Raw genomic sequence first — 12,500 nt, 5'->3', positions numbered from 1 at the left:
GTCGTATATAACTTTCGAGTCACTCGTTCTAGTTGGTTAGTCACTCGTTTTGTTGGTTAGGAGCCACATCTCACGTCGTCAGACATGGTAAAACAAGCAGGGGGAATTTTTGGCATGGCATGTTGCCCTGTGGAGGTGCTCTGGGCTGTGTGTTTTCGTTATTATATCGGTGTTAATATCGCTGCGAGATGGACTACGGGTGATGCTAATAATAGTGCTGTTGCTATTCGTAAATATATATATTTTTTTACTGCTTTTGACTCTGACTCTGACACGTTTGAGACAAGAAAAAAAATATCTGCTGCCACAAGAGCGTAATTGGAACTGCAATTATGGTAATGATAGTACTGATGTTAATGCTATTCTCATCATTGTAATTTAAATATACCCGTATCATAGCCATTGGAAGTAATAGTTGCTGTTTGTTGTGGTTGCTTTTCATCCTAATAGAAATAGTAACCCTAATATTTATGGTTATTCATTAGTCGTAAATGTAGCAGTGGTTGTAATAACGGTATTATCTTATCATCATTATTGCTGTTATCATCACCATTAGTAGTAGTTATTGTTGTCTGTTGCTGTTATTTTTGTAACATCATTAGAAGTAATAGCACACTTATTACTGTCATTAGTAAGAGCAATAGAATTACTGTATATATATTTGAATTGGTAGTATTTGATGCTACTATAATGATCGTGTTTACATCAACATCATCTTAATTATCATCATACTTATCATTTTGATTACTGAAATTACTAACATAAAAAATGTCATGATCAGCATCATAATTATCATCAGTATCACCTTAATTATTAGTATCATCATTATCAACATCATTACCATTATCGTTAAAATTATCAACACCATCACCACCATCGTCATCATTATTATCACACCGTCATTTCCATATCCTCACATCATCATCATCATCATCATAATCACCACCTCTACCACCATCCTCCTCCTCCTCCTCCTCCTCCTCCTCATCATCATCATCATCATCATCATCATCATCATCATCATCATCATCATCATCATCATCCTATTTATTTATATCCTCATCTGTATAATCACCACCAACTGCACCAACAATAGCGTCGTTTTGTTCATCACAGTGCTACTCTTATTATGATATTTGAGGCACATATGTAGTAATAGATATATAGTTCATCATTATCATTATCATAATAACCATCGTCATTGATATCATTATTAACAACAATTTATCATCGGTTGTTATTTGTAGTAATTATCACAGTTCATCATTATCAACATCATAATAATCATCGTCATTGATATCATTATTAACAACAATTTATCATCGGTTATTATTTGTAGTAATTATCACAGTTCATCATTATCAACATCATAATAATCATCGTCATTGATATCATTATTAAAAAATCATCAGTGTCTGTTATTACGATTATTACAACCATTGCTGTTACTAATAGCGGAACCACTAGCATTACTATGACATTCGCCCGTCCTGATAGTGTGATTGCTGCTTTGCTATTACAACTAGGATTCACACATCTAATGTTACTGCTGCTACCTCTGTCACGAGCATTATTAATACAGTTGGAATTGCTGTCACTGAAACTACTGCTTGTTTTGATGAAACTACTAAATGTCACTGAAACTACTAATTGTTACTGAAACTACTGTTTGTTTTGATGAAACTACTAATTGTTACCGAAACTAGTGTTTGTTTTGATGAAACTACTAATTGTTACTGAAACTACTGTTTGTTTTGATGAAACTACTAATTGTCACTGAAACTACTGTTTGTTTTGATGAAACTACTAATTGTCACTGAAACTACTGTTTGTTTTGATGAAACTACTAATTGTCACTGAAACTACTGCTTGTTTTGATGAAACTGCTAATTGTTACTGAAACTACTGTTTGTTTTGATGAAACTACTAATTGTCACTGAAACTACTGTTTGTTTTGATGAAACTACTAATTGTTATTGAAACTACTGTTTGTTTTGATGAAACTACTAATTGTCACTGAAACTACTGTTTGTTTTGATGAAACTACTAATTGTCACTGAAACTACTGCTTGTTTTGATGAAACTACTAATTGTCACTGAAACTACTGCTTGTTTTGATGAAACTACTAATTGTTACTGAAACTACTTTTTGTTTTGATGAAACTACTAATTGTTACTGAAACTACTGCTTGTTTTGATGAAACTACTAATTGTTACTGAAACTACTGCTTGTTTTGATGAAACTACTAATTGTCACTGAAACTACTGCTTGTTTTGATGAAACTACTAATTGTTATTGAAACTACTGCTTGTTTTGATGAAACTACTAATTGTTACTGAAACTACTAATTGTCACTGAAACTACTGCTTGTTTTGATGAAACTACTAATTGTTACTGAAACTAGTGTTTGTTTTGATGAAACTACTAATTGTTATTGAAACTACTGCTTGTTTTGATGAAACTACTAATTGTTACTGAAACTACTGTTTGTTTTGATGAAACTACTAATTGTTATTGAAACTACTGTTTGTTTTGATGAAACTACTAATTGTTACTGAAACTACTGCTTGTTTTGATGAAACTACTAATTGTCACTGAAACTACTGCTTGTTTTGATGAAACTACTAATTGTCACTGAAACTACTGCTTGTTTTGATGAAACTACTAATTGTCACTGAAACTACTGTTTGTTTTGATAATGAGTAGATAAAACAATGGTAACGTGTCTATGATGATAAAAACAATGTGATAATGATGATGGAGATGAGAGTGATTATATCAGCAAACATGATAACGGCGATAGTGATGATAACAACGATAACAATAGTGTAATTTTTTCTCTTTAGTTTGCAATTTTCGGAGCAAAAAAAGGCGTATTCTAACAATCTTTTGCAAAGGTTAAAGAGTTCAGTGTAGCTTCGATTTCATTTATTGCTTAAAGTTACGAGTGATCCAGAATTAGACTGACATTACAATTATGGATATGATCAAGACAGCGCTTGATTGATACAGCACGAATTGGGGCGAAGTAGGACACAAAAAATGATCTTGAGTAATTGATGTTGACTAAACGCGTGTATTATTCCGATGAAATTCTTTGATATTGTTTGTATTGGTGTCATACTTGCAGTTCTTTTGGCGATTCTGATTCTAAGAATGGTGTTGATAAAGGTGATATTCTGGTAAAATCGATGGTGTTAAAAAAATAAAGGTGATGATAACGGTTATGAACATCATGACACTAATGATCGTAGCAATGTTAACAAATATAAAACATTAGTGATATTGATTCTAGTGACAATAATCAAAACATCAATAATGATAACAGAAATTGCATGAATAATATGAATACCAATGTTTAAAGTGATGGCAGTTACAAGGTAATAATTTTACTAATGATGGTAATAACAAAAAGAACAATTATAGCATCAACAACAATAATAATAATAGTAACAATAATAATGGTTATGATAAATATAACAAAACTATAACCTCAACAACAACGATAGTGATAATATGCCAATGCTTATCATAAAGGTAAAAGGGATTGTGACAACTACAACAGTGATAACGAGAACAATAATAATACTAGCAATCATAAGTAATAATTGCAACAATATTGATTCCGGTGGAGATGCCATGGCTCGTTGGGAGAAGGATAGCTTGGCAATCGCTGGGTCTTGGGTTCGCGCCCGACTCACCCTCCTCAGCTGACTTAGCTTCGAGTACTGGCATCGGCTCGTTGGGGTCAAAGTCGGGGCGGGAAGAAACCGGCAATCCCCACCGCAATATTCCGCGACTTTACACATGTCCTTCCGCGGGGGCGTCCCCTGTGTCCACTTGGAATTGGGGCCAGCTGCATATCCATGATTCTAATGAAAATCAAACAGCTGTTGACCGTAGTTATTATCATTATCCCCACCATTTCTCCTAGTACTTCCCTACTTAATCTACCGACCCTTATGATTTCAGCATCTGGAGCATCTGGTAGCAGTCGCAGCCCTGGTTGTGGTTGGGGCTTCAGTGGGGGAACTGAAGCCTCAGGGAATTCCTCTTCTGGGCGGCAATAACATAGGAGGAAACGGAGGAGGTGGAGCTGGAGGAGGAGCTGGAGGTGGAGGAGGAGGCGGAGGAGGAGCTGGAGATGGAGGAGGAGGAGGAGGAGGAGCTGGAGATGGAGGAGGAGGAGGAGGAGGAGGAACTGTTGGTGATGGTGGTGGAGGAGCAGGAAGAGGAGGAGGAAGTGGATTTGATGGGTTTGCTGGTGGAGTAAACTCGTTTGATGGAACGGGAAGCTTTACTGATGGCTTAGGTGGATTGGGTAGCCTTGGTGGCGGGTTAGCTGGCATTGATGGTGGATCAGCTGGTTTCAATGGTGGATTAGGTGGATTCGATCCTGGATTAGGTGGACTCGATGGTGGATTAGGTAGTTTCGATCCTGGATTGGGTGGACTCGATGGTGGATTAGGTGGTTTCGATCCTGGTTTAGGTGGACGCGATGGTGGATTGGGTGGTTTCAGCCCTGGATTTGATGGATTAAGTGGGGCTGGTAACCTAGACGGTGGATTGGGTGGTTTTGATGGCGGATTAACCGGTTTTGAAGGTGGATTAAGTGGATTTGATAGCGGACTCTCTGGTCTCGACGGATTCGGCACATTTGATGCTGGCTTAAGCGGCTTCGAAGGTGAACTCGGTGGATTCGATAGTGGAATAAGTGGATTAGGTGGTTTTGATGGACTAAGTGGCTTTGATGGTGGAATTGGTGGATTCGACGGCGGATTGGGCGGCCCCGAGCTTGGATTAGGTGGCCTAAGTGGATCGGGCGGTGGCTTAAGTGGCCTAGATGGACTGAGTGCTCTAGACGGTGGATTTGGCAGTGACCTGGGTGGCTTTGGGGGAGGACTGACGAGTTTCGACGGCGCCGTCGCTGCTCCACTTGTCGGTGGAGTGGCAGACGGATTCGGTGGAGCTGGAAGTGGATTCGCAGGTTCTGGAGGTGGAGAGGGAAGTGGATCAGGCAGCGGGGTGGGTTTTGACGTTTCCGGTGGGGTGGGGGGCCAGGGAGGACTGGGCGCGGGGGGAGGACTCGCGGACTCCCTCACCGCTGCGACCCCGGGCGGAGAAGCTGCCGGTGTTGGACTCCCTCTGGTCGGGGCTGGCAATCCTGGGGGCAGCGGGGCGGAGTCTGCTGGCGCTGGGTTCCCCGGTGGGGGCGTGGCCGATGGGGTTGGCAGCCCTGCTCATACCTCCATTGGCGTTGGTAGCCCTGTTGATGCCTCAGTAGGTGTTGGTAGCCCTGTTGATACCTCAGTTGGTGTTGGTAGCCCTGTTGATACCTTGGTTAGTGTTGGTAGCCCTATTGACACCTCCTTTGGTGTTGGTAGCCCTGTTGACACCTCCTTTGGTGTTGGTAGCCCTGTTGACACCTCCTTTGGTGTTGGTAGCCCTGTTGATACCTTGGTTAGTGTTGGTAGCCCTGTCGATACCTCAGTTGGTGTTGGTAGCCCTGTAGCTTCCTCCCTTGGTACTATTACCCCAACTGATACCTCCATCGGCGCCGGCAGCCATGGCGAGGCCTCATTTGGTATTGCTGATGCATCTGCTGGAGGTCTCATTGGCAGCCCTGTCGACGCCTCCGCTGGGTCGAGCGCCGCCGCGTCAGAGCCTTCCGCAGGGTCGCTCAGCGCTGGGAGCACGAGTTCCGTCCCCTCCGGCAGTCCCCTCAGTGCCGGCGCCCCGTCAACCCTTACGAGCTTCATGAACTTCGGAAGCCCCGTCGGTGTTGGCACGCCTGCAAGTGGTACGGGCTTCATGGCGGTTGGTAGCCCTGTCAGCATTACTACTCCTTCGAGTGTTAAGAGTGCTATGACTGTTGGCAGCCCTGTCAGTGTTAGCAGTCCTCTGGGTGCTGCGAGTTCCATGACAATTGGCAAGCCTGTCACTGTCAGCAGTCCTTCGGGCTTTAAGAGCACGATGACAATTGGCAGCCCTGTAAGCCTAAGTTCTCCCGCGCAGACTACAGCTACAGTCGTCAGCAGACCCGCGAGTGCCGGCAGTCTCCCAAAGACTGGAACTTCTACACGTGTTACAGGCACGGTGGGTGTTGCTAGTCCTGCAAGTGTTAGCAGTCCAGGAAGTGTAGGAACATCCGCAAGTGTTCGAGGCGCCGCGGGTGTTGGCAGTCTCGTCAAAGGCAGCAGCTCAATAAGTGCTCCCGTAAGTTTGAAAAACACAATGGCTGTTGGCAGCCCAGTGAGCATTAGCAGCACAGTCGGGGCAGGCGTTGGAGGAGGTGTCAAGAGCAGCATGGCAGTCGGCAGCCCCGTCAGCGTCGGCAGGCCGGGCGGGGTCGTGATCAGCCGCGGCGTGACGACCGCAGGCCCTGTGCTCTCCCACGGCGGCGGAGGTCGAGGTGAGTGCGCCGCCTGCAGACTTTCACGAACAATTATGTAATCTTGGGTGGAATGTATTGTCTGTATGTTTGTTGCTATTACTATTATTACTATGGCCACTATCACTGCTCTTATTATTACTGTGATCACTACTACTATTGCCATGCGGCCTGGTTGTTGATATTGTGCCAATATATAAGGACAAGTATTACCCAGAAATAATAGCACATCCGTCTATCTGTTTGGTAAATATATATTTATCTATCTATATATCTTGTAGATACGTATCTATTTCTGAATATATGCACGTCCATGAAATGAACGTTCTTTGGGTCGGGTCTCGCACAGTGTTACCAAACCGGCCTATTATCACAGTGCCAGTCTTATCACCATGATCGCCTACATCCTCGCGGCATTCAGCCTCAGCCTCGGTTCTCATTCGCCCGTCTTGCAGGCGAGGGCGACCGCGGCAGCAGGAGAGCCAGTGGTTTCAGCATCACGAAGGCTCACCTGACGCACGTTGGCACCTTCGAAGGCACTGACATTATAGATCATATATTCGGTGAGTACTTACATAATACTGGAGTGTACACGGAGCTGGAAACAAGGTGTCACTGTCGGTGTTCATTTGCAGAGGGATTGAAGCCTTGCTGGATCTGAAAGTGAAATCTGGCGATAGGTCTGTGCTTCTCTCAATTTTTAGATTATTTATTCAATTATTTATTATAGGAGCAAGTGCTGGATATATTGTTTTGGTTCACTTTCATTTTCAGTAATGGTAAAAAGAACCTTTCGAGGCGTGGTTCTGCCACATGCCAACTTTCCTCATGTCAAAGAGTAAATTTCCAACAATGGGTGTTGTAAGAAGAAAAAAATTGCACATCGTGACATATAAAGCTTTGCCATTGTGAAACGAAAATAAGAGAAGGAAAGAGAAGAAAAAAAAAGACAATTTGATATATATTCCCTTTCTCTTCCTGTTCATCCACATATCTTGGATTTTTAAAAAGCAGTGCATAAGGATACAACCTTACGACTCGTACCATAACATTGTTGTTATTTCACCCCTTCATTAATCTATACATTGACGCACTTCTAATTTCAGCACATTCGTAAAACCATTTCTTCTGGTCATTAACTTCCTGCTTGAGCAACTTAGGTCATTTTGACTTGAAGAACTTAATAACACTAATAGCGCCAAGAACTGTCTGCCCTTGTCAACTTTTTCAGCGCTGAATTAATCACTCTGCGTTTCAGGAAATTAAAGTTATTAGAAAGAAAATGACCAAATAATTAAATCAATTAGGAGATCGCCTATCCATCATAGCGGAAGGTTACAGCAAACAAAACATTTGATTAAAACTGCCTAATTTGACTAATGGGTATGTCATATCAATGAAATTAAAGCCAGTAAACAACGAATAGATATTTTGATGAATAGAAGTATATTTTTTTCAGCCACCATTATTCATTTCATCATTCATCATTCATCATTCAGCACATTAATCCCTACTTTCAGATGGCGACGGCTTCAGCGTCACCAGAGCTCGACTGACCCACGTTGGCACTCTGCCCCCGGGTGGCTCTTCCGGTGCCAGGCGAGGCGAGGCGAGAGGTAAGTGTTTTCAGTGTTGGGAGCATAAGGAAGAGTGCCTGTGGGTGCCAGTTAGGAATTGTTCATCCAGCAGGGGCTTCGAATCACCATAGGAACCTGTTGGTCATTTATGGTGTCTGTGGCACCATTGGGATGTTTTTTTTATTTGTTTTATATTATTATTATTATCATTATTGTTTTATCATTATCATTATCATTATTGTTTTATCATTGTCATCATTATTATCATTATTGTTTTATCATTATCATCATGATTATCATTATTGTTTTATCATTATTATTATCATTATTGTTTTATCATTATCATTATTATTATCATTATTGTTTTATCATTATCATTATTATTATCATTATTGTTTTATCATTACCATTATTATAATCATTATTGTTTTATCATTATCATTTTTATTATCATCGTTATTATTATTATTATTATTATTATTATTATTATCATCGTTATTATCATTATTATCATCATCGTTATTATCATTATTATTATTATTATTATCGTTATTATTATTATTATTATTATTATTATTACACACAGTTTTTTTTCTTTTATTTATTTATTTTTTTTTTGGGGGGGGCTGCAGTTCAGCTATGGTTCATCTATGGTACGTGGATGGTGTATTCATGGTGGCTCTGCTTTCTTTATCGTAGCCTTTAGGTTCATTATCGCCAGTTCCGGCTCATGAAAAGCGTCTGTGCTTCATTTTGTTGTCGATTCAGCAAGAATTATTATTTTCCCACGAAAGCAAATTGGATTGAGAACACCTTTGGCTTATTTTTTCCATTTTTTTATATAAACTTTATTTGTTTGACTTATTTTATTTCCATTTTTGTCATCTTCGTTTTCCTAGATTTGTGGAATTATTAAGAAAAAAGGATAATTATGGATGTGATTATGCTCTTGATTATGGCAAAGGTGATGGTAATGATGTTTATAATAGGTTATGATAAATGTTATGATAATGACTAAACTTCGATGATGATTCATTTGGCAATAATGATAAGCAAAAAATATGATGTTTATGATAGTGACAATGGTTATCATAATGATAATGATATTGATGGCAGTGATGGTAATGATAATAACAAAGAAGATAGAAATAACAGTATTGGATAACAAGGACGATGATAATGACATTAATAATAATAATAATGATATAAATAATAGTAATAAAGATAATAACGATAATGTTAAAGATAATGATAATACAAATAGCAATAATGATGATTATGATAATGATGATAATTACGATAATGATGCTGATAATAATGATTATAGTATTAATGAAAGCTGTAATAATGAAAATAATGATATTGATAATTATACTAATACTGATACTAATAATAGTAATGATACTAATAACGATAATAAAAATAATAATGAGAGTAAAAATAACAGAAATAATAATATTGATAATGATAATAATAATGATAATAATAGTAATAACAATAATAATAATAGTGATAGTAATAGCAATAGTGATAATAATAGTGATGATAGAATTAATAACGTCAATAATAATAATGATAATAATTATCTAAAACTAATGATAATGTTAATGATAAGGATGATAATAATAATGATAACAATGATAATGAAAATGATAATGATACTAACAACGATGATGATAATATTTATAATAATGATAGTGATAAAGGTAATGAAATAATACATGTAATAACAATGATGATACTGATGATAATAACGATTATTATCATAACAACAACTATGATATATTAATTATGGCGATGATAACGATGATGATGAAAATGATAAAACAATTATGATAATAAAAGATGTTGATTTGGAAATGATTATGATAATGATAATAGTTACGTTAATATCAACACCATTAATAACGTAGGTGAGGAATAATAATATTGATTATGATAATGATGAAAATGATAACAATAATGATAATAATAATACTGATAGTAGTAAGAATAATGATAATAATAATGATAATAATAATAATAATAATAATAATAATAATAATAATAATAATAAAAATGAAAATAAAAATGATAACAATTATGATGATAATAATAATGATGATAATGTGATGAGAATTACAGTGATAAAGATAAGAATGATATTTATATTGGTGATAATAACAATGATTATAATGATAATTATATTAATAATAATAATCATAATAAGTATGACAATGGAACTAACAACAACAAGAGCAACAGTAGCAATAAAGAAGATAGTATTAATGATGATAATGATGATGATCACAATAATAATGATAACTATATCGATAGTACTAACAGTAATGATGGTAATGATGACAAGGATAATTGATAAGTGATAATGACAATATTACTATTTTGTTTATTATTATTATTGTTGTTGTTGTTGATGCTATTGTTATTTATTTTATTGAAATGATAATATATGGAATAGTTTTGATAATAGTGATCATAATGAAAATCATAACGATAGTAATGGTACTTCTACCACTGCTATTAGGTAATGATAATAATAACAGGTATGAAATTATGATACTTTGATAATGAGGATAATGCTATATAAAGTAAAAATGATAATGATGATGATGAGAATAGAAGGGGTAATGATAATAATGATTATAATAAAAAAAGTAGTAATAATAATGATGATGGGAAGAGTATTAGTGATAATGATGATAATTAGGATCATAATAACAATAATATTATTGATACTGATAATGATACTAAAGATGATAGTGAAAACGATCTTAATGAAATATTAATTACGATCAGTATGTAATATGAGTTGTGTTCATGGTATTCCTCTTAAATAAAATAATTATGATTATTGTCTTAATAGTAGTAGTTATTAAAGAAGACCGTCGTTAATTTAGGGTTGTGATCAATTCATAACTGGGTTTTATAGCGCGATAAATAAATAGAGATTGTACTTTTCGTCAATATTGTAGGTTGTCCAGAATGACTGCTGCGTGCTTGGCTATATTCTTCATTAAATATGATGGTTTATACAGGAGCAATTTGGTTCTTATCCGCTGCTTGTTGCTCTATCAAGGAGATTGTGGCCCAGGGTGATTAGGGTTCATCCAGGTGATTAGGGTTCATCCAGGTGATTAGGGTTCATCCAGGTGATTAGGGTTCATCCAGGTGATTAGGGTTCATCCAGGTGATTAGGGTTCATCCAGGTGATTAGGGTTCATCCAGGTGATTAGGGTTCATCCAGGTGATTAGGGTTCATCCAGGTGATCAGGGTTCATCCAGGTGATTAGGGTTCATCCAGGTGATTAGGGTTCATCCAGGTGATTAGGGTTCATCCAGGTGATTAGGGTTCATCCAGGTGATTAGGGTTCATCCAGGTGATTAGGGTTCATCCAGGTGATCAGGGTTCATCCAGGTGATCAGGGTTCATCCAGGTGATTAGGGTTCATCCAGGTGATTAGGGTTCATCCAGGTGATTAGGGTTCATCCAGGTGATCAGGGTTCATCCAGGTGATTAGGGTTCATCCAGGTGATTAGGGTTCATCCAGGTGATTAGGGTTCATCCAGGTGATTAGGGTTCATCCAGGTGATTAGGGTTCATCCAGGTGATCAGGGTTCATCCAGGTGATCAGGGTTCATCCAGGTGATTAGGGTTCATCCAGGTGATTAGGGTTCATCCAGGTGATTAGGGTTCATCCAGGTGATCAGGGTTCATCCAGGTGATTAGTGTTCATCCAGGTGATTAGGGTTCATCCAGGTGATTAGGGTTCATCCAGGTGATTAGGGTTCATCCAGGTGATTAGGGTTCATCCAGGTGATTAGGGTTCATCCAGGTGATTAGGGTTCATCCAGGTGATTAGGGTTCATCCAGGTGATTAGGGTTCATCCAGGTGATTAGGGTTCATCCAGGTGATCAGGGTTCATCCAGGTGATTAGGGTTCATCCAGGTGATTAGGGTTCATCCAGGTGATTAGGGTTCATCCAGGTGATTAGGGTTCATCCAGGTGATTAGGGTTCATCCAGGTGATTAGGGTTCATCCAGGTGATCAGGGTTCATCCAGGTGATCAGGGTTCATCCAGGTGATTAGGGTTCATCCAGGTGATTAGGGTTCATCCAGGTGATTAGGGTTCATCCAGGTGATCAGGGTTCATCCAGGTGATTAGTGTTCATCCAGGTGATTAGGGTTCATCCAGGTGATTAGGGTTCATCCAGGTGATTAGGGTTCATCCAGGTGATTAGGGTTCATCCAGGTGATTAGGGTTCATCCAGGTGATTAGGGTTCATCCAGGTGATTAGGGTTCATCCAGGTGATTAGGGTTCATCCAGGTGATCAGGGTTCATCCAGGTGATTTTAGTTCTTCCAGGGTGATTGATATTACCATGGATATTGTGATCACTCCAGGGTAATTGTAGTTATTACAGAGGCTACTGATGACGAATGCTATTGTTAGTAATACTCAAAAAACATAATTTAGTTCATCTTTCGTCACTAATACGATATGTTTCTCATTCGATTTATGTTGACAGATT

At 38.3% G+C, this 12,500-nt stretch overlaps 1 protein-coding gene across 1 annotated transcript in view; it reads left to right on the top strand.

Annotated features, from left to right (window-relative positions):
- Positions 1-12,500, top strand: part of LOC113803936 (spidroin-1) — a 45,919-nt gene that overhangs the window by 33,283 nt on the left and 136 nt on the right. The window contains exons 4-9 of the mRNA XM_070141350.1: positions 3,132-3,183; positions 3,974-4,115; positions 4,314-6,413; positions 6,848-6,955; positions 7,913-8,008; positions 12,498-12,500. The exon at positions 12,498-12,500 is cut by the window's right edge and continues 136 nt beyond it. Coding sequence (XP_069997451.1) covers positions 3,132-3,183; positions 3,974-4,115; positions 4,314-6,413; positions 6,848-6,955; positions 7,913-8,008; positions 12,498-12,500 — 2,501 coding nt within the window. The remainder of the gene's footprint in view (positions 1-3,131; positions 3,184-3,973; positions 4,116-4,313; positions 6,414-6,847; positions 6,956-7,912; positions 8,009-12,497) is intronic.

The sequence above is a fragment of the Penaeus vannamei genome, chromosome 28 (genome assembly GCF_042767895.1).
Source record: "Penaeus vannamei isolate JL-2024 chromosome 28, ASM4276789v1, whole genome shotgun sequence".
Taxonomy (NCBI): Eukaryota; Metazoa; Arthropoda; class Malacostraca; order Decapoda; family Penaeidae; genus Penaeus; species Penaeus vannamei.
Note: the sequence above shows the minus strand (reverse complement) of the source record. Positions and strands in the feature narration are given on the sequence as shown.